The following is a 23,400-nucleotide window of genomic DNA, read 5'->3' as shown; positions in this document are numbered from 1 at the left end:
GAGATCACGTAAATCCCTTAGCAGTTGCCATGACCGATCCCTTTCTATCGTCCTAGCATACCCATAGAATCCCGTTAGCCTCCAACGAGGATCTCCAGGACCTCCTACGATCTCCAAATCGATGTGATGCGCAGAGAAAGTCAAAACCTTCGCTTGTACATCATCATTCCAGAACATCGCCAAACCTCCTGATAGACCATCACTCAACACCTCCTTTGAGTGTGGAAATCCAACAGCCCGGTGCAATTCACGGAAATCAGCAAGAGTGCTGATCTTCGTCTCACAAAGAAAAATAATTTGAGGATGATTCTGGGAAATTAAATCCTTCAGCGCCCTCTTTGTCATGTCATTGCAGATCCCTCGGCAATTCCAACTAAGTATCTCCATATCCATGGTAGATCAGATCTTGCTTTCTAGAACCCTAGCAAAGGAGGCTAGGTCAAAAGAACGTTAGTCGTCCTTGCACAAAAATTTCTTTATATAGAGGATTACAATGCATAGAATCCCAATCATACAAGGAAAGCAATCCCAATCGTACCTAGAGTTTGGGCCAAACACAAATTAGGGTTTACTTGAACACTTCTCTAAATTTACAGTAATTTTTAAAATTTTAAAGAAAAATTATGAAGATTTTAGATATTACTGTAAAATAAGAAATCAATTGGAACTAGAGAAAAAAAATAAGTTAAAACTTTGACCGTTACTTCTTTATAATACAGAAATGATGAAAAAGCAGTTAGAGTTGTTTTGAGATACAACCTTTGTACACGTGCAATGGATTGTGTCTCGGGAGCAGTAGCAGTGGGGAAATATTCTGCACATATACTAAAGGTGAGTTCACTATTCCCAACTGTTGATCACTGTTCACCCAGAAAAGATGGTTCTGCCCTTGCATTGTTTCCTTAATTGCAGGCTGCCGTTCTTCTAGGTCCTTCTCAATTATCAAGAACGATCTGTTTTGCCCCTTAATTCACCTAGATTTTTCATTTTTTTGCGTGGCTTGCACAGAGATCAACGCTAACGCTTGCAAATCAAATTGTCAAGGTGAATTCTTTTTTCAAACTCTGTTTGATTTGAATTTCGGGTCTCTGTTATCTCACATTTTGTCCATGTTCAATCAACCACTCTCCTTTCTGAAATTGATATATATCCACCACCGACAAGTGAGTTCTATATTTCCATGTCATCATCAAAAGTTTACAACTTGTTGTGGTAAAGGATCTTACTGTATGGCATGCCAATTGAAGCTTTAAGTAAATTATGTTTGTCATTTGCAGGAATTTTGCTGGCATAATTTTGCAAACCTGCTTTATTCAACTGATTTGTGGGAATTCTTCTACTGGGATGTTCTCTGTTAAATCAGCATTCACTAAGCTTTGCAGTTTTGAAGTGAATAGCTTAATTACTCAAGTTGTGAGGTGAGATATAGAATTCGATTCTGAATAATGTGATTAATGATTCTCTGGTTGGTTATTTGATGATTGAATTTGGTATTAACAAGAAATGTTTTTGCTGTGGCATGGAATAATGATTATGATAAGTACGTACATTATTTGTTACTTAAGAAGCTGGATATATATGAAATGCTTGCATAATTAAATGTTCCCAAGATATGTGAGCCATATAAACTAGCTATGCGCATTTGGGTATAAACTATAGCTAAATATATATGCAGACCATGGAGTAAGAAGGAAGCTTGAGACCATAATGATCACGCAATGTGCATGTTAAGCTAAGGACAAATAGAGATTTTATGGTCAGCTGTCAATTTGATAGTGATTGATCTTAACCCACCCTTATATTATCCTACATTTTTTTATGTAATGCTATATACATATGCATTCTTAAAGCACTTAGATATGTTATTACAGATTTGAAGAAGAAGAAGAAGAATCACCAGACACTCAGATTGAAGTTTTGAGGTAATTCTGTACATTTTGATTCTCCTTTTCAGCTGAAATCTGTTTTATACGTGAAATTTTGATGAATTTGCAGGACAATTTTTTATTTTATTTATTTTATTTTAAGGTATGAGCTTTGGTATACATTTTTTGCCATGTATGAGCAGAAAAATATGAACACGATTAGTATTGCAATGCAGTGAATAAGAACAGCCCTTTCACATAATGGGAAGTCCCATCCTGTAAAACAAAAGGAATATGATTTAGAAGACTCCAATATATAAGAAGTTTTGAATGTATGTAGTATTAATATGAAGATTCCATGTAAAGCAATAGATGTGATTATTACTACTAGAGCAAGACACAGGGCACAGCGTCTCGATGAGATTGAAGTTAATGCCTAAGAGGGCACTGGGGTGGTACTTTTCCATTAAAACAATGGAGAAATGCTCTAGGATTTTCTGAAATGAAAGCGATCAGGAAGGTAGATAGGTTTTGATGATTCTTATAGCATAAACCAATTAGACCCCAATATGAACAAACATAGGTCCTCCATAGACTCCATAATACAAAAATATGGGATAAGTACAATAGATACATCACTCTCCTTAAAATAAAGCAAACCAACCCCAAAACTTAAGATAGCAACATATATTTGGAGTACAGAGTACACGATAAGTAAAGTCTCAGAGACTTAAATATTCAGGAATCAAATTTGTTGATTAAAGCTCATGTTTGAAGCACGGAAATTGCAATACCCTCTATGAAGTTAAATTAATTGTAATCTCTTCATGTTTTTCTGTAATTGATTCCTTTCAGTAATTGTAGATAGAGAGATTGCTCATTCTAAATATGTAGTCTCTGTTGTAGTAATTACAAAAGAACTACCTTACTTGCATGTAACAATATGTTGCTGGTGTCTTCAACTGTTCCCCTTAAATCCTTTTGTCTCAATTTTTCTTTGGTAATTCAATTGTCAGGTCATGGAGCAAGCCACTGATGTAGAGAAAGCAACGGCTGTGTATGAGTTTCTTGATTTCAAGCGCAGGAACAAGGTATTCTTTCATCATATCTGTCTATCTATGTGTAAAATATCTGCCCTTATTTCATTTCTTATCGACTGAAAGTGGCTTGCTTGGCTGAAATATCATAGGATTAAGCCTGACTGTGATTATGTTTATAAGGCCAGAGAATTATTTAGCATATTGCTTAAGGATGGCTGAAATTTCATAGTATTAAGCCCTACTGCCTTCCTGTCTTTCATAGATTTTCGTTAAATGGTGTTGTTACTCTATGATCAGCAGATTGCATAAGCATGGCTTAATTTTCATAGGATTAAGCCTAACTACCTTACTGTCTTTCATAGGTTTTCGTTAAATGGTGTTATTACTCTTATGATTAGCAGATTGCATAAAGGAGTCCATCATACTTGCCAAGTAGATTGTTGATATAGATCAGTGGTCCTAACTACCTTACTGTCTTTCATAGGTTTTCGTTAAATGGTGTTATTACTCTTATGATTAGCAGATTGCATAAAGGAGTCCATCATACTTGCCAAGTAGATTTTTGATATAGATCAGTGGTATGTAGAGAAAGAGTGGCTAGGCTAAGAAAGAAAGAAGGAAAAATTGCAAATGATTTTTTATTGTCTCTGCCTCTTTAATCTTAATAGTTATCCCACCTCTTATTTCATTTCAATTTTCTGTCCCTTCTTTGCTTTCTTTGATAAGTAAATACTTACATTATTGACAGGTGATAGTCACAATGCGAACCATCCGGATACGAGACATCCTGCCTTTGAAAAAGTATGAGTGTGCAGGGTGTGGAGATCAAAGAAATACCAACCTGTTGCAAGAAATGTTGGTCTTCAGTTTGTCTTAGTTGATGAACATGTAAGAACTACCAATCATATCGCAATCTAATTATACCAGCAACTCAATATTATACTTTAAGATTTACCATCATTCAGCTAACATCTACTTTTTATCTCCCCTTCCTCCTACATAGAATGATGCAATAGAAGGATCTGTTAGAGAAGCATAGTACTGCAGCATAATAGAACCTCTTTTGCATAAAGGGCAAATGTTCGAAATAAGTGGTTTCTTCACAAGTCATAGCCAATCCTTTTTCAAGATTGTGCAACATTGGACAAGTCAATTTCAATTCCAAGACACATCATCAGGCATGCTCCCGAGCTACCTCCACACATTCCAATGCACCGTTTCTTCCTGGTTGACTACAACCATCTTGACCCCGCATCAACAATGATCAAGTTCTTTCAGGTAAACAATAACTAAAACATCACTTCAATTTTAACCACATTATTTTAACAATAACAATAACTTATCAAATCTTTCATCTTCATCTTAAAAAGAAAAGTCGGGAAAAGAAATCCTCGATAGGATAAAGACTATCAAACCTGCAGAAGAACCCCGGTTAAAGGCGATAGAATATAGTCAAAATGCGAAATCTACTTGCAGAACCTAACGAAACTACACCTGTCCGCTCTGAAGTTCCTATTCACTTCACTAATTTTGATATTAAACTTTCTGAATTCTGATATCCAAACAAAATGCAGGGAGGAGGGTATACAAGTTACCCTGTGGGGAGATGATGCACTTAGCTTGGATATTTAAGCTATCAGGACAAGCCAACCACCTACAGTTGTTGTTCTTACAAGCCTTAAAGTAAAACAATTTAAGAGTATGTGACCTTAACTCTGATTATGAATTTGTTTAGTTCAGCTGCAATTTATACACTGACCACTACATATCTCATATTCTAGACAAGATTAATCTATCAAGCACAGGGAGTACTTTCCACTTCCTGGACCCTGATAGTTCTGAGGCTCAACATATCTCATATTCTAGACAAGATTAATCTATTGATCTCTCAGTTATACGATTCAAATGAAAAATCTCACTGCCCTCTCTTTTTTTGGCTGAAACTATTTGTATATTTCATATATTATTGTTCTAAATATATTGCTGTCCACTCTATTAAAGGTGTCTCTTTCTCTTCTTTAATTCTGTGATTGATATTGAGTAATTCATACGTGTAACAGATGCCTCTGTTATATAAAGTTGGTATTGATGTGAAGGATACCCAGTATCCTAATTTGGATCAGTTTCCAAGTTGGGTCTAGGATATTGCTTAATGCCTCAGATTTGATAGTGGATTGTGCTAGATTTTTTGGTAAAGATCATGGCCTTAGTATTAGTATGGATCACACAGTGATATGCATTGGGCAATTCTGTTGGAACCCGATTGTGCTTTTGACATACATGTTGGTTGATGTTTGGTGCGCATTATTGAATTTTGGAAGGACTGATATAATTATTTGGTTGATAAGAATCACAGTTAAATTGCAGAAACATTTAAACCTGTACGTATTTCATTCAGACGAAAAAAAAAAAAATCTAGTATTTAACCATCTATTGTTTGTAAGTTTCTGAAATTTGGGCATTTACATCATCTGCAACTTCGTTCCTTTTTTCCTTATGTTACTACCCAGTAAATGCTCAATGTCTGCGATATCTTCATTTGCATTGCTTAGTTACTTATTTATAACCAAAACAAACTCCTCTTTGACTCCTTTCTAAAACTCTCTGAATGCAGCTTCAAAGTCATCACAATCATAGAAGATGAGACTAATGTGACAACTGTTGTATTTATGGGAAAGGAAGCTGAAGACCTCTTCAAGAGAACCTGTGGGGATCTTTTTCAAAAAATAAAAACAAGAATAAAAAATAAAATTATAAAGATCCGAACAAGCTGCCACCAGAGAGATCCTTCAAGAACAGGGAGAGATAGAACTGCTGAAACTAAAGAAAGGCACTAAACAAGGCTTCACTATTAAAGGAATCGTTCAGGATTCATAGCGATTCACTCCCAAACAAGAAGACCACCCTTCAAGCTCCACAGCAAACAAGGTCTCACTCACAAAAAAAGAGACATTTGGACACAGATAGCAGGCCACTCTTCAAATCGCCATCACCATCAAACAAATTTCCGAAAAGGTAACTTTTCCCTTTTCCTATTCTTCTGCACAAACAATACCATATACTCATAAATTTCATGACACAGTTTTACCATCTTAGATTGTATTGCCCTTTTTATTTCTGCACACAAAAATAAAAACCAGCCTCTGGCCTCACCCCACCTCTATATTTACATCATTGTTTCTGACTTCCAGTGCCAACAACTCAGTTGAGACTTCCAAGCAACTGTCACCTTCTGCAAACGGTGAATCTAACATTTTAGAATCACCTGATTGTTCGTCTTAACTGCAATCATGTTGCCAAGTCTGACCATTTTTGGTAATATGTACCTATACACCTACTTGGTTAGCATATTTTGAAATCTGGCTAAGGTACCAGATTTGAAATGATGTGTAATGTATAATTTTGAAATCTGGCTAAAGTTAAATTTAGAACATGTAAAATGATGTGTAGTTGTATATGTAATTTGGACATCTGGGTGAAGTACCAGATTTTGGATGAAGGGTCCAAAAATCTATGAAGGAATGTCAAATGCTGAGGTCGTCAATCAACTGATCAAGTTGTCGGTATAATAAGGTCATAATCAGGTCACTGGTTGAAAAGGTATACAGTTGACATGATCACATGGTCTCAAAACTAAATGAACATTTACGTTATGTTTATAGAAAATAAATGAGAATCTAATAAAAATTTTAGATGATGAAATCATAAATGAAATTTATCTAAAATATATTATGTCTGAAAGTAATTTTTTTTCTCTTTCATCTGTAGGAAGAAACTTCATTAATAATTCTAACAATCAAAACGCTTTAATCTAGCCTCATTGAATACATTAGCGTTTAAAGTAAAGAGAAGAATGTCGCACCGCAATACTAACGAAGATATATCATCTACTACTAGTGTAGAAGGTAAGAGCCAACACAGATTGCTCTTACTCTAGCCAGTATTAGGGAGTACAATGATTACACATCCTTGCTACTGAAGACATCTTCATGGAGCATCCTCCCACAAAACAACCTCGAAATAAGCCAACCAAGTACGCTGCTTCATGTAGCACAACTCCATCATCAGTAAAGCACTTTTCCTATCAATTTCAAAATGATTGAAACCCAAAATGTCTTAAAAAAAAACCCATGCTCATTACGAACCAGTCTATCATAACCGCGGCTGCCCATTTTTCGTAGTAGTAATGGTGGAAATTTACAGAAGAATGATATATTTTTGATCCAATTTACCCATGGTCCAATAATATTAATGAAATACAACTTGTTTATCACTTGGTGTACAGTGTGTTTTGTGGGATTGGGTTTTGTGTTGTTTGGAGTCCATTGGTGGTGAACTTGGTCTTAGGCCATTTGGGTTGTCCTTGGGTTCGGCTTTTAGGCTTGAATTGGGCCCTAATGAGTGACATATTTAGTTGGATTTTTGCTATAATAAATTGGGTACTGTCTTGTCACCCATACTCATCACGTAGCCCGTTAGGGTTTTGATTGTGGAGAATTTTCATTTTTCACTCTCTTCCCTCCCATCGGGTTTTGAATTGGGTGAATATTTTGTACGCTCGTCGCAATCTGATAGTTCGAACAAGACAGAGACAGAACATAGGCATCCAAGGGAAGCAAGAATAAAGAGGTGGAGGAAGGGGTGCCCTTGCTTCACCACCAAAATAGAATTGTATGACATGTCTGTCATATGGTTGCTAACAAACAATGTCATGATTCTTAACTGAAGGTTGAGGTTAGCATCTACTTTTGGTTCTAAACTGATACACTAAGGCAGTTTTATTGGTCCCAAGATGCTTTTGTTGTTTACTTTAGTGAAAAAAGAGAGATTCCTTGGCCTAGACTAAAGAAATAAAGAGTTAAAGGCTTCATTACAAATTTATGCCTAACGTACTTAAGTTTACAATTTATACTTACTTGTAACTCTAATAATGTAATGTCCTCCTCATGTGTCTCTATAAATTCATTTTACAATCAGGAGAGATTTTGCATCCCTCTTCTAGTTGTTCCAACTTACAAAGCATTCTATTCTTTGTTCTCGACTCTTGACTCTGTTGAGTAGGGATCGATGGCTGAGCTTCTCACTTTTGCTGCCCAGGAAATACTTACAAAAGTGGCTTCACTTGCTGCTCAAGAGTTCAATCTTGTTTGGGGACTCAAAGGAGAATTAACAAAGCTGCGTGAATCATCACTCTTGCTTGAAGCTGTGCTACAAGATGCCCAACATCCACATCAAGATCAGGGAGAGGCTGTGAAGCTCTGGGTGAAGAAGCTTGAAGACGTAGCTCATGATGCCGATGAGGTGTTGGATGACTACGGCTATGAACTTCTCCGGCGTAAGGTGGAACTGCGCAACCAGATAAAGAAAAAGGTGCAATGTTTCTTTTCGCTTTCAAATCCCATTGTATTTCGTGTAAAAATGGCACATAAAGTTAATAAGATCAACACATCTTTGGAGAAGTTGAATAATATGGCAAGTGCTATTGGGTTAAGTGCTAGGCCATCCATAGATGCAATAAGCTCCAATGGTCAAAGAATTGACCGGGAAACATACTCTCATTTTGAGCAAGATGAAAACAATATCATTGGAAGGAAAGTGGTTGTGTCAGATATAGTGAAAGTCTTGACGGCCTCAAACAACAATAATCTTTCTGTTATGGCCATCGTAGGAATGGCAGGGATTGGAAAGACAACTTTGGCTAAATGTGTGTATGATGATGATAAGATAAACAAACACTTCCATGAGAAAATTTGGGTTTGCGTATCTACTCATTTTGAAGTTAGTTCGGTTTTGAGGAGGATCTTGGAATCTCTTAAACCAGAAAACGCTGCAGTACAATCAATAGATGCAATGTGTAGAATTCTGAAAGAAATGTTGAAAGACAAGAGATATCTTCTCGTGCTCGATGATGTTTGGAATGAAGATTCTCAAAAATGGAATCATTTGGTGAGTTGTTTGTTAAGAGTTACTAACACCCGTGGAACCCACATCATTGTTACAACCCGCAGTGACAAAGTTGCCAATTTGGTGGAGACACTTCCGAGGAATGATTTGAAAAAGCTATCGGATGATGAATGTTGGCTCATATTGAAAGACAAAGCAGTTCCCGTTGAAAGTCAACCTCTGCCTCAAGATCAAGAGAGAATCGGAAGGGAGATTGCCAAAAAATGTGGAGGTGTACCATTAGCGGCAAAGGTATGTCACATTATCTATTTAAACTTTTTTCATGCTTCTTTTTATTCTTTTTTTATTTTAGCAGAGCTTCTTTTTGTTCTTGTTCTTATTTGATCTATTTATTAAACTTCCTTTTCTTTTTGAAATTAGAAAAATTTTATTGATCAAAAATAGGGGAATGAAATTCACACTCCCCATTACAATTCACACTTCATTTTTCTTTTGTAATATCTTAAATTTTATCTTTTTGTAGTGTATATTGTTAAAATATAATGTTGAGATACTGAAAAAGAAAACAAACATGGAGTATGAATTGTAAAATTGGGAGTGTGAATTTCACTCCCCTCAGAATGATGACAGACTGACAGTAAAAGTCATTTATAGAGACAACTAAACAAGTAGTAGAAGTATCATTAAATTAAAAAGTGCTATAGAAGAACAAAAACCCTTTAATACTGCTGCCTTCCAATCTAGCAGAATTTAAGAGAAGTGAACCATAATCTTTTATACAATGCACAAAACATGATTAACACTCTCTTCTTCAATTTGCCACACATCAATGTTTAGAAAAGCAACAATTATTTTGGCCTTCTACGTGAGGCATCTCAAAATTATTCACCCGCCAACCTCCCATTGACCACTAACCAGCCTAAAACTTTGACTTTTGATGGATCCTCAAGGCCTTCTCCAACCTACCAACATAAAATGCTAAAAGGCTATTTTTTAGCCCAAATGATCTCCAACCCACCAAACTTAGGGCCAAAACTTAGGGCTAAAAGTGAGTAGAGAGGGGTAAATTTAGCCCCAAAGTTAGCCTTTTTGCCCTTAGGGCTAAAATTGAGTAGAGAGGGGTAAATTTAGCCCCAAAGTTTATCAAAAAAAGGAGGCCCACCGTTGGGTGCTACTGTGAGATATGCATGACGTCAGTAACTAGCAGCTGCTGACGTCATCTAGCCGTTGTTTTTTTTTTACACGATATTATAACCTCAACCTTCTTTTTCACATCTTCCTTTTACTTCCTCATATATATCTCTCATTTATTTTTTCTTTATCGAAAAAAAAAAGATATTTTTGATTATCTTAAAAAAAAAACATCTGGAAAAATATTTTTTTATCATAAAAATAATTTCAATTACTATAAGTAAAAATCTGATAAAAAATGAGAATATATATAACTTTGCTCAGGTGCGGATATAAGAAAAAAGGTACGGATTTCCAGTTTTGATCCACTTTTCGATCACATTTTCATATCTTAACCGTTCAGTTTTTAGGTCCTAATGTGTAGATCACCTCTGCAAAATTTCAGTCAAATTGGTGATCGTTAAGGCATCCAAAACTGCAATTTACACGAACGAACCGAATCTGCCGAATCGGAACCGTTCGTGTACATTGTTCTGAATTGCAGAGGCCGGTCTTGATATTGTAGAGTCTTGAGACGAATAATTACAATGTGGCTTCACATGTTTTTTAATTTTTTTTTTGCTTTTTAAATAGCTATACAAGATCATTTTTTTATTGAAGTTAATGGTTATAAAATAATAACATCAAAAGAAATATATAAAATTTATGTTGTATGACTACTTCAAAAACATATTTTAAAAAAACTCAGATTTTATAATATACATAAAAAGATTTATGATCACTGCTCTAACACAAATAATTGATAAGATATGTGCAAACTCAGAATACATTACATAAAGGAAAATTTTCACAAATGTTCACTTAACTATGACTCATTCGACAGTTTGGTCACTCAAGTTTCAAATATATCACTTTGGTCACTCAACTATTACACTGTCAATCACTTAAGTCACTTTGTTAATTTTTTTAAATATCACTTTGGTCACTCAACTATTACACTGTCAATCACTTAAGTCACTTTGTTAATTTTTTTCATTAAAAAAAATTATAAAAAATACTCTTTAGGTGACTTAAGTGATTGACATTGTAATAGTTGAGTGATCAAAGTGATATATTTGAAACTTCAGTGACCAAAGTGTCGAATGAGTCATAATTCAGTGGTCATTTGTGGAATTATCCCTTACATAAAATATACTAAAACTATGATCTCAAAGGCCCTTCGAAAGCCGGTGGCCTGAGGCAGCCACCTCAAGTGGCACCCCTTAGGCTTTGCATGGACATTTAATTGAAGTTTACAATTTCCCCAGTTATCATATCAACTACAATGTTGTTTAAAGAATTTATAAAACATCAATCAATCAATGGAAGAAACATTAAAAACTCATGAAATAGGCGATGTCATGGATTAGGACTAAAACACTGAAGATGTGACAACGGCTCAAATGTCAACTAGAATGGAGTACAGTAAATATCAATAAATGAATGTTTGATAACTTAATAACCTTGCTTAAATAATAATTCCTCCGGTCCCAATTTGGGCTAGTATACTAAAATAATAATCTTGCTAAATACCGTACATAATAATTTATCTAGAAATATTTTAGGGCCCAGTAAATACATAAATTATTCATTGATTAAATACATAAAAGAAATAGCGCATAAAAATTCATTAACTTTTAGCAACTTCTATTTTTGCAATTTAACTATTTCTCAAAATATGCTTCTATAGTACTAAATCGAATTAAACAATTTTCAATGCATGCACATTTGGTATGGTGCATCAATGAAGTAAGTTAAGTAATTCAACTAGACAAAACATAAAACTCAACAAATATTCATTTATTGATAAAATAAGAATTATTCATTTATCAATATATTAATAAACTCTCTAAAAAAATAATGTTCCTTAGTCTCCATAATAATGATTTATAGAAGTTGTAATGTAATTTTGTAGACCTTAGTAAAACCTCTGGGAATCCAATAAGAGAGAGTGACAATCCGCACATCGAAGTCTCGGAAAGGATCGACCATTTCCATAACGAATTTTGAGGCTATCTTGTTTCTCTTCAAGGAGTAGATTCTTAGAGTTTAGAAATTAGTTGATGAAGATCTCATGGATGAGATTTGCAAATTTGGACATTTGCTCTAGATTGAGAAAGTTAGACCGATAGATAGGCCTTGAGATCAGAGGGGACTCAGGGGAGAGAGTTGAAATTTATTTTTCATTAAACGCTTGGAATAAAATTCAGCCCATTCAGAAACTTTACCAAATCCAAAATAGTGACAAGAGGGCAAATATCAAAGTGATTAGTTAAATGTGTAACATTATGTTTGAGGAAAAGAAAAAATAAAGGTCTATTGACCATAAATCAATCAGACCAAAGAAAAAAGTAGGGCTGGGCACGGGCCGGGCTGACTTTATATTTCACTGGGCCCGGGTCCGGCCCGTTTTTTACGGTTCGGGCCTAAAGCCCGTTTTGGCACATTCAGGGACCAGCCCGTTTACCTTCGGGCCGGGTTTCCGGGCTTTCGGGCCCAAAAACCAGCTTTTTTCTTTACTTTCTGCCCACATATACTTGATCCACATTCCATTAATTTCATGATTTCAACAAGTTGAAGTTCAACACACTATTCATATCCAACATTCAACCTGCACATTCAAATATCCAAATATGTAGAGTTCATTATCCAAATTCAAATACAAAAAGCCAGAATATTGATTGAAATCAAATACAAAGTCCCAATTCATTGAATTCAACACAGTCCCAATTCAAATACAAAGCACTCACAGTCCCAATTCAAATACAATGTCCCAATTCAAATACAGACTTACAAAGTCCCAATTCAAATATAAAGCTGCAATTCAAGTACAAAGTCCCAATTCATATACAAAGTTGCAGTTGAAATAGAAAGTCCAAATTGGAAGAAGCAATTTAGCAGTTTTTCTTTTCTCCAGTCTTCTAAGCATTCAGCTTGCTTTCAGCAAAACCTTCTATCAATTGGCAATCACGATACCTACACCAACCAATATACAAAAAGTCAAAAACTATCAACCAGTGACTCAATAGAGTGAAGACAAATCAAAACTGGGGCATCCCAGAACTAGAGCAGAAGTTTAAAATAAAGTGAAGACAAATCAAACTTGACATCAGTTTATGATAATATCGCAGAGAACATAATAATCAGTTTGTAAGAATATTGATTTGATTATGCAAGCTTATTGATAGGCTGATAGCATGAATAGCTTATTGTAGATCAAAACCAATACACAGCAGCTCACCTGACTTCTCAGCCAGCTTTGATTTTTTTGCCTTACAAGCAGCAGCCTTTTTTGCTGATTGTTCACTGGATTTCTCCTTTGCATAATCTGCCATTTCATTAAAACACATTAAATTAACATTGATTCACATCAAAAAGTGAAAAACAATGGCATAGAAGAGTGATTAAACATGTAAAGAGGAAACATACCCTCTTCACACAACTCATAGAACTCCATCTCCTCGATTCTTTCCATCCACCACTTCCATTATTGGCCTATCAAACTTCTCAAAGTGTGCCCAGATGTCCGACTTGGTTGTGACCTTCAGTGTCTTGACTGCCTTCTTCTCAGCCCTCTTCCTCTTGCTTTGTGGTGCTATTGGAGGAGGAGCAGATGTCGGAGCTGTAGGCTCAATCGGAGCATCAGGCGCTCTCGCTGGAGCTGTCGGTGATGGTACAATAGCATTCCCGTCAGTAGCCATGCTACAATCAAAACAGGAAGAATATATGAACAACTTCAAGCAAAGAAAACCACAAATATCATCACAGCTACACCAACTATAGAGACTATCAATGCCCAAACACTTTCTTATGGAGTTAACTAAAGTTGAATCAACATTCATCACAGAAACTTCAATCATTTCAAATCGAATCACATAAACAAAGAGCGACTAAAGAAGGGACAAAAGGAGTACCTGCCTACTTGGTGCTTGGTGAGCTTTTCGCGACTGGCCCTGGACCCTGGTCTTATTCTTCTACACTTCCTTGAGTTCCTTCAACGCAGCTCCAGAGTAAGATCACCGAGAGAGAGAGAAAGAGACCTTAAATCCTTGATACAGAGCAGACTACGGCGGATGAGACTCAAAGGAAGTGAAGACCGAGTGAAATCGTGAATGAGTGAGGAAAGAAGAGGAAGAAAGGAGATCGAGTTCCAGTGGTTTAAGAAGATCGAGTGAAATCTTAAATGAGTCAGGAAAGAAGAGGAAGAAATGAGATCGAGTTCTGGACTTCTGGTGGTTTAAGGAGATCGAGTGAAATCGTGATTCAAGGCGGAGTGAGTGACTGAGTGAGGAAAGAAGAGGAACTAAGGAAGAAAGGAGATCCGAGATCGAGTCCAGAACTCGTGCTGGTTTCAAGGAGATCGAGTGAAAATGTGAAAGAAGGAAGAAAGGAGGCGGAGTGAACAAGGACTGAAGACTAGATCGAACGGAAATTAGGTTTGGCCGTTTGGGACTTTGGGTCTTTGGAGCTGAAGACGAAAATCTCGTGTGTCGATCCTAGAATAACAATTTTGAGCCTTGCATTATTATATGAGCCACTCATATACAGACACATGTATCCTTTTTATGTATACGGGCTTTCCGGGCTTTTGCATTTCTAAAACTCAAGGCCCGGGCCCGGACCGTTCTTTGACTTTCAAGGCCCGGCCCGGCCCGTTTATAGGAAAATAAAAATTGGGCCCGGACCGTACGGGTCGGGCTTTGACAGGCCGGTTCGGGTTTTCGGGTTTTCGGGCTTAAACGCCCAGCCCTAGAAAAAAGTCCATAAATCAAATTCATAGAATCTAATATGAAAAACGTATCAAAAGTTGGTTAACTTTTTTTTTTTTTTGGGGTAAATTCCTTCTATGGTGATTAGGCTATGGCCAATTGGATACTTTGGTACCTAGTCTTTAAAAGAGGACAATTTGATACCTGAACTTAGGCTCCATTTGACAATTTAGTACTTCTGTTAATTTTTCAGTTAAATGTAAGGATAAAATTGACATTTAGAATATAATGTATAAAAACAAAATAAAAAACATGAGTTTTGTGGGTTGAGTGTAGTTCTTCATCATTTTATGGGTATGAATTAATGCTTATGGGTTATGTTGAAGATGAAATAATCGAATTTCATTTTTAAGAAATATAGGAATCGTGATTTGAACACCGATGAGACTACTCCACCAAATTATGTCTAATTCACCAAAAATAGTCTCATGAGTATTCAAACCACGACGACTAAATCTTTTAAACATAAAATTCAATTATGTCATTTTCAACATAACCCAAAAGCATTAATTCATGTTCATTTTCTCCCAAATGACGCAAAAAATGATGAAGACCCAAGGCTGATGGTCATTGACCCACAAAACTCATGTTTTTTTATTTTGTTTTTATACCTATATTCTAAATGTCAACTTTATCCTTACATTTAACTAAAAAAATTAATATAAGTACCAAACTGTCAAACAGAGCCTAAGTTCAGGTATCAAATTGTCATCTTTTGAAAACTATGTATCAAAGTGTCCAATTGGCCATACCTTAGGTACCATAGAAGAATTTACCCAAATTTGAAATGAAACTGGAAAATAAAAATTGTAGTCGTTTAATTACCTTTCAAATGACTAGTAAACAGGTAAATCTAGCTACGAAACATAACATAATATCTTCAATCAAAAGTTTGTGAAAGTATAATCATCTTTAATTGAATTGCTAACTACTTCTTTAATATGAGATTAGTGTTATTTTGACCACGCTATTGTGTCATAGAAATCTAACTCATGTCAATGATTAGTTGTGACTTGTTGGTTATTTGAAATAACCGATATTATGGAGGTCAAATATTCAACTCTCACTGACAGCATGAGATGGGTGGGGTGGGGTAATAATTTATTGTTTCTACTAAAAAAAAAATTAACTCATATGCAAATTTAATTCTAGGTTCTGGGACATATGATGCGCTCTAAAAGGAATGATGGATGGCAATCAATTCTACAAAATGGAATATGGGACGTACCAGAAGAAGAAGAAAGAATCTTGTCGATTTTGAAGTTGAGTTTTGATGAATTGAAATCTCCATCATTGAAACAATGTTTTGCATATTGCTCAATGTTCATCAAAGATTTTGAAATGGAAAAGGATGACTTGATTCAACTTTGGATGGCTCAAGGGTGGCTTCACCACTCTCCCATCACAAGTAATCTAGAGATGGAGGATATAGGTAATGAATATTTTAACATTTTATTAGAAAATTCCTTTTTTCAAGATGTTACAAAGGATTCCCACAACAATATTACCAAATGCAAGATGCACGATCTTGTACATAATCTTGCAAAACATGTATCAAACTCGAAGAACCGGCACTCACTGTTTTCGAAGGTAGAAGACTTTGAGAGCACATTGCCTAGCTTTAATTCTTTACGTGTCTTAAATCTTTATGAGGCAGACACTGACAAGTTACCAGACTCACTTGGAAAGTTGAAACACTTGAGGTATCTGAATGTCATGAAAACAAGAGTCAAAAGATTTCCCAAATCTATCGGTCAACTTTACTACCTACAGACATTAAAAATGCCTTATCACTTTGATGAGTTTCCGAGGGAAATTGCAAATTTGGTCAACTTACGACATGTTTATTATGGAAAGTACGTGGAGGTTCCTGTTGGGATATTGGGAAGATTAACCAATCTCCGATCATTACCTTCTATAAAGGTGGGTAAGGAGAAGGGTCCTAGGATTGAGGAATTGGGTGGTCTAATCCAACTGCAACACGGCTTGTGTATTTATGGTTTGGAAAATGTAAGAGATGGAGAAGAAGCAAAGAAAGCAAAGTTGGTTGAGAAGAAACATTTAAGCAAGTTAACTCTTGACTGGAAACTTAGTAGACCTAGCAACAATGTTGACAATGAGGATGATGTACTAGAAGGCCTCCAACCACATTCTAGTCTGGAAATTTTGAAGATTGGAGGGTTCATGGGTGTTACACTTCCATCATGGTTATCGCTAGCCAGCCATTTGATCGAGATTGAATTGTGCGAATGCAACAATTGCGAAGGAGTACCAGCACTTGGCCATCTGCCCAATCTTAGACATCTTAAGATCAAGAGCATGCAGAACCTCAAATGTTTGGGATCTCATTTCTATGGTTATGAACACGTTTCCGATGCAGTAGCTGGAACAAGTAAGGAGACACGAGCTTTGTTTCCTGCATTGAAAACATTACATATTGAGGAGGCCACACACCTGATTGAATGGATGGAAGCGCCAACCGGAAGAGTAAGTGGGGTGTTTCCTTGCCTTGAGGAGCTGACTCTCGAGAACTGTAGGGATTTGAGAAGTGCTCCAAGTCATTTTCCCACTCTGAAGAGGTTGGTGATAAGGGACATGGGTAGTGGCATGCCAGTAGTAAGCATTCTGAGCACAAAACTGACCACTTTGACTTATCTCAGATTAAGTGATATCCAAGGACTTACTTGTCTGCCGGAAGGGATATTGGAAAACAACAAGAATCTTGCTAAGTTGAGGTTAGATCTTTGCTATCACTTAACTGATATCACTCCCCAAGGGTCAGAGTACTGCTGCTCATCTCTTCAGTCAGTGCATATTAGCAGGTGTCAGAATTTGAGGTATTTACCTGACGGCCTGCTCACACCCTCTCTTAAAAAGTTGCGTTTGTTTGATTGTCGCAGTCTAGAGTTCATCCCAGATAGTACACGCGGTCTCATAGCTCTTGAAGCATTGACATTAATTGGATGCTCCAAAATAAAGTCTATTCCAACTACACAAGGCCTCACATCCCTCCAGCAATTAGAAGTTGTATATTGTCCCGAGTTATCAAGCCTACCGAGTGGACTGGAATCCTGCACCTCTCTTCAGAGTTTGACAATAACAAGCTGCCCAAAGGTAACATCCATTTCAATCGAAAGTCTCAGTACAGCCCTCCAAGAGTTGACTATAGATGACTTACAGTTTCTTCCAGCATTACAAGGCTTCACATCCCTCCGTGAATTGACGATCGAAGGATGTAATGGTCGACAGTTTGGGCAGGAATTTAGTGCCTCTCTTCAAACTCTCGTCTCTCTGAACATAATTTTTTGCTTTGAACTAGAGAGTATTCCGAGTTTAGACAAGCTCACATCCCTTCGCACGTTGGTGATTACTAATTGTTCTCGATTAACAAGTCTACCGAATGGATTAGCAGCATCCTCAGTCTGCAGCCTCACCAGTTTGAAGGAATTGAAAATTGGTTTCTTCTGGGGAAAGCTCGAGTCATTCCCTGCTTTTCAGGTTATACCGCAACTTGAACAATTAGCAATCTATGGATGGCCTATGCTCAAGTCTCTCCCTGAAAACATTCAACACTTCACTTCTTTGACCATTTTGGAGATGCATTTTTTTGTGGGAGTGGTGGCTCTCCCAGAGTGGCTGGGCAACCTTGCATCTCTTCAGTTTCTAGTGATTGCGCATTGCGAGAATATGAAGTACCTACCCTCTGTCGAAGCCATGCAGCACCTCACCAAATTACAAGCCCTAGAGATCTTTCGGTGTCCTCTTCTAAGGGAAAGATGCACCGAGGAGAGTGGCTCAGAGTGGCCTAAGATTCGTCATATTCCAGAAATACATGGTAAGTATTACTTATTCTGTTTTTCTTTCTTAACTTCGTTAAGCATGATGTTTTCTTCTCCATCACCTTTCCTTGTTTTTAAAAGCTATCAATTGAAATTTCACACTCCACTACGAAATATTACTGCTTTTTGGAATTTTGTGCATTGCAGACTTATGAGGTTGTTTAAAACTTTTAATTACATCATATATACCTTTTGTAATCATATGCATCAGTAACAAGAATGGTTCGGCTCTTTGATCTCATTGTCTTCAGATTGTTCTCTTCTCTGTTCCACAAGTCAATCCGGCATTCAGTAGGGAAAAAAGAACTTTGATGAGTTTTTAAGAGTTTTATTATATATGATCGAAGTTTACATCAGTAATATGAATTATCGCCATTCCACTAGGTCTGCTAATCTAGTGGTAGCTTGGGGGTGGAATATTACTACTCTCTACTGGTTATTCCTTCTCTGTATACTGGTTATAGGGTCTTTTTGTCCCTAAGCTTTTCTGTTTTTTTCTTTTTGGTTATATAATAGTTGATTTACCAAAGAGGAAAAAAGTATGAGATATCAATCAGTTTGGTTATATAAGCAAGTTCACCCGTTGAGGTCACTAGGTCAGATACTATTCACTGCTTTTTGTCTTTCATTTCCACTATCTAGGTCACTAGGTCAGATACTGTTCACTAGATCAGATAATGTCAGTTTGTAGGTCATGAAATTGACCCGGAAAGTGACCCAGAGTAAACAGTATCTGACCCAGTCCTAGATGGTGGAAATGAAAGGCAAAAAGCAGTGAATAGTATCTGACCTAGTGACCTCAACAGATGAACTTGCTTAGAGAAGACAATACTGAACTGACTAAGAACTTTGCCTCATTAAGTAGGCTCCGGTCCTATGCAAACACCAAGGCTTGAACTCAGAGTTTTTAAGTCCACTGAAGTTACATCGACTTCTTGTGAAAATCATATAGGAACGTTTGAAACAAACAAATGAATAGTTTTGGCTACAATTACTACTATTATGATGAATTATTCATGTATTTCATATAAATAAATAACTAAAAGGTCTCCAATTTGTTGGATTTTTCAAAGAGTTGATCTTTACATTATGATATGATATGAAATATGAATGGTTGGGTTTTAAAATTATTAAATGAAAGTACTTAATCATAATGGGGTGAATTTACTCGTTTAGTCAAGGGTTGAATTTTAGGGTCATCCATCCTTATTATATAACTCTAGTCAGTCAATTCTAAAGCAAAAACTTTTCTTGTTTGAAGCATCAAAATAAGGAATAAAACCTATATATATATATATATATATATATATATATATATATATATATATATCCCCTTTTTTGTCTTTCCAAGCATTGACCAAACTTCTTTTCTCTTAGTTTTCTGAAGCTATAAGACACAACACCTCCAACAAAAACATCTACGACTGTATTTCCAGTTGGCAGTTGCAGAAGATTACTTTCGTTCTAGTTTTAACGGTTTAGGCAGAAGATTTCCTGGTTAATTCTTGAAATCGTCTTGAAGCAAGGTAAGCTTTGCAACCACCACATCTTCTTTTCTTCTGTTGTTTCCCTAGTCTCTCCATTTCTCTGGTCTCTGCTTTATACTTTCCTTACCAAGTTAGCCATTTTGTTGTTTTTGCAGGGGCATGATTATTATTTAGGCATAACTTTTAAGTGGGTTGTTAGGAGGCTCTCACCAAACAGAGTCCAGGTACTTCAGTTCTCTCCTCTGCATGGTTACTTCTTAGGTGACCGTAATTCGTAAGAATTACTCTTTTCAGATTATTGGTAATTATATAACATCTGTCTAACAGCATTGCAGGATTGGGCCATATGGAAAGTGAAGAAAAAGATAAAAGGTCTAAACAGGTAGACATTAATTCCGGTCTGTCCGTTTATATTTTTAAGTCTACAATCAATTTTACACCAAATGGTTACCACTCGATGCCTGTACATGAGTTAAAGGCACTTTGATGGATTAGAGTTCCTAATTTTTATTTATCCTGTGACAAAAATATATGAGGAATGGTATATAAGTTCTCTAGAGAGATGAATAACTCCATATTTTCTGTTCTCTTTGACATTTCTGAAGTCGTGGGATTTCCTTCGGATGTAGCTAGGGACTTCTCAACTATTAGACTCTCACCCTAGTGACTTGTTTCCAATCATACAAATCAATAACAAGAATGCGCTTTTGCTTTTTCTACTTCTCATTAAATTTTTTCCTTCTCTATTCTCTAGACATCTTAATTGATCGGTCAATTAGCTGAGATAAGTTACAGATTGTAATATAAGTGGAAAAATTCATCTTGAACTCTCAGCTTTGTGCATGCAAACACTGGTTTCGATCATAAGAGATTTTGGCTTCCTTAACAATAACTTGCGTGAAAATGTAAGGTTTAACAGTACCTATTGATGTACAATTTAATTCTTTGTATTTGTGTTTGAATCTGTAGCTCAAGGTCAGCTCCATTCAGGTTAAGATTTGTCAATGGAACCACAATTTAATGATAAAAAATTACCACACTCTCATTAGAGGTTGCTTCTTGACACCACTTAATTCCTAATTGCTGTAAGTTTCCAATTGAAGCAAGGTAAGCTTTCCAAACCTCCTCCTTGTCTCTTCAAATGTTATTATTATTAATATTAGATTTAACCAGCTTGTGAATGCTTTCTACTCTTCCTGTGCTCTATCTTTCCCTTATCAATTTACTGATTGGGTTGTTACTGCAGGACCATCTGTTATTATTTTCGGCTTAATTGGGTTCTGAGAACATTTTGACTAAACTGGAGAAATAATGGTTGCAAATTGCAATAGGTACAAACAGAGTCCAGGTACCATTTCCCAGGCATTGCTGCACGATCTTACTTGTTAATGCACAGAATATCTAATAGAATTCATGCAAATTACTATTTTAAATTTTACTATTTAAGGGAAAAGGTTGGTGCTTTGCCTTTGCTTTGATGGAGAAGTATTAACTGCCATGCATGTTGACGTGAACTCAAGTTCTTCGACATTCTTACAAAAGATTTAAGAATGTTTTGGGTTTGTTTCTATTACTACACCTTCATTGAAACTGTGACTGGTATTATTTGCAGGCTCCAAATGAGAGAAATAATTGAGGCACTTTATGATTTATTTGAGGTGCGTGCATGCATGCTCCTAATTCTGGGTAAGGAAGAGGTTCAGTTGTGGCGGTTTGAGGGATTCTGGTGGGCTCTACACCTACCAATTATTATGGTGTTCCAATTTTTGAGGGTAAGCCTTGGTCCTCTTGTATTAGTTAATGAAATTCAGGCTGATCTAGCAAGTTAAAATGGGGTCTAAGTGTGGCTATCTTTATGACTTCGATATTCATGAATGGCAAGCGAGTCTTGGGCTCAATTTAGGGTCGGTTAAGAGTTTAACAAATCAAGTTGAGCAGCAAAAAGTGTTCAGTGAAAAAAATAAAAGCAACTTATGTAAATTTACACCATTTGACAGTAGCTTATAGAAGTTGGTAAAATGCAGCACTCATAAATGAAAAGCTACACCTGCTTATTATAAATTCTCAAACTGGACCTTAGCAGGCACGGATGTCGCGGTGGGCTGAGGTGTGCTGCACCATTTTGGGGGGGGGAATTATTATATATATGTATGATTAAGATATATTGTAGTCTGCAAATAACAAGTAGACAACTAGACAAAGAAAACTTTTCTCCCCTTTCTCTCCTCTTTTTCAGTTTTCTGTCTCCTCCTCCTCTCTACCCGGTTTTGCATTTCTCATACTCAACTCTCACTTCTCTAATTCTCTTTGCACATCATTATTATAGGGGTCGGTCTCTCTTCTTTCCTGCACTCATTCTCATTCTCTCAACCTTGCGAAGGTATTACACTTTAACTTCTCTTCTATAATGAAATTTTTGACGAAATTAGAATGTAATGTATGTTAGAATTTGAGTATTTATCGATTTATTGATGTAAGTAATTAAATCTATTGATCCCTAAAAATTTAGCTCACCTCAAATTTAATTCCTAGTTCCGTGCCTGGACCTTAGCATTCATAAGCTATGGTTGTTTTTGCAGCAACTATCAGACTATGTTTTTCTGGTTGGCAAGAGAATCCAGAACTTGACTCTTCCTTGGTGCCAAACCAAGATGATCAACTTGTTCGGACTTCGGATATATCTCCCAGATGTTCCCCTTTCAGAAAAAGATCGTGCATTAATTTTGTGTCTTGGAAGTGTCCTTCAAATGTTACACGGAAAGGTATCGCCTTCGTCTTATGTTGCTCTCTTTCTCCAAATACGATCAAGTGAACTAATATCACCAACTCTTCGTTGTCATTTCAGCAAAATGAAGATCAAGATTTTCATCATTTTCGGTATCAGGATTTTGTCAGCAATACTGAGGAATTGGTCCTGTTGTACTACAGAGCATCTCATAGCCATCAACTCTCACTTATTTTGATAGCAACAGTGTGATAGGTCTTCTGGTCGTTACACATTTTATGGGACGCTGCTAATTGTACCTTCCCTTAGTGACTCAGTTCAACATTCTGCTCTAGCTTCAAAGACTTCAACATATTTTGTAATTCGTTGTTCATTTGAGCAGTAGAGTAAGGGTTTGAATTCCTATAGTCCTGCATTTAGAAGTAAACTGAGGAAGCTGGTTTGCACCAAGGATTGTTGTGGGTTTAACGACTTCATATAAATGATCTTCATGTCCCAATTTGAATAAGGTTAGGGGTTGGCCAAAAAAATGCAGCTGAATTTTAGCTTCTAATCGACATTAAGAGGATAAACTTAAAACTGAACATGTACCGTACAGTAC

The 23,400-nt window shown here is 36.3% G+C and overlaps 1 protein-coding gene across 8 annotated transcripts; it reads left to right on the top strand.

Annotated features, from left to right (window-relative positions):
- Positions 1-846: 846 nt before the first annotated feature.
- LOC112166175 (putative disease resistance protein RGA3) lies at positions 847-23,359 on the top strand. Of its 8 annotated transcripts, XM_040507276.1 has the most exons (20): positions 848-1,044; positions 1,278-1,418; positions 1,676-1,756; positions 1,872-1,922; positions 2,882-2,956; positions 3,654-3,793; positions 3,909-4,183; positions 4,480-4,604; positions 5,520-5,920; positions 8,003-9,100; positions 15,901-18,583; positions 19,965-20,113; positions 20,230-20,298; positions 20,402-20,456; positions 21,044-21,181; positions 21,321-21,422; positions 21,687-21,846; positions 22,401-22,454; positions 22,654-22,836; positions 22,920-23,359. In XM_040507276.1, exons 10-12 carry the CDS (start codon positions 8,324-8,326, stop codon positions 19,970-19,972), a joined length of 3,468 nt encoding a protein of 1,155 aa, XP_040363210.1. In that variant the 5' UTR covers positions 848-1,044; positions 1,278-1,418; positions 1,676-1,756; positions 1,872-1,922; positions 2,882-2,956; positions 3,654-3,793; positions 3,909-4,183; positions 4,480-4,604; positions 5,520-5,920; positions 8,003-8,323; the 3' UTR covers positions 19,973-20,113; positions 20,230-20,298; positions 20,402-20,456; positions 21,044-21,181; positions 21,321-21,422; positions 21,687-21,846; positions 22,401-22,454; positions 22,654-22,836; positions 22,920-23,359. The 8 variants fall into 8 exon arrangements, 7 of the variants coding, with proteins under 7 accessions (XP_040363213.1, XP_040363210.1, XP_040363211.1 ...); XM_040507277.1 differs by lacking the exon at positions 1,676-1,756 and having other exon boundaries at positions 20,410-20,456; XM_040507275.1 differs by lacking the exon at positions 1,676-1,756 and having other exon boundaries at positions 21,321-21,405.
- The last annotated feature ends 41 nt before the right edge of the window (positions 23,360-23,400 follow it).

This window comes from Rosa chinensis, chromosome 5, assembly GCF_002994745.2.
Source record: "Rosa chinensis cultivar Old Blush chromosome 5, RchiOBHm-V2, whole genome shotgun sequence".
NCBI lineage: Eukaryota > Viridiplantae > Streptophyta > Magnoliopsida > Rosales > Rosaceae > Rosa > Rosa chinensis.
This window is presented reverse-complemented; position numbering and strand designations above follow the sequence as displayed.

Bases quoted from the DNA above. Each gene is read 5' to 3' on its own strand.
- LOC112166175 (XM_040507279.1), top strand. From the start codon at position 8,324: ATGGCACATAAAGTTAATAAGATCAACACATCTTTGGAGAAGTTGAAT. The intron at 9,101-15,900 runs GTATGTCACATT...ATTTAATTCTAG, and splicing joins GTGTACCATTAGCGGCAAAG to GTTCTGGGACATATGATGCG.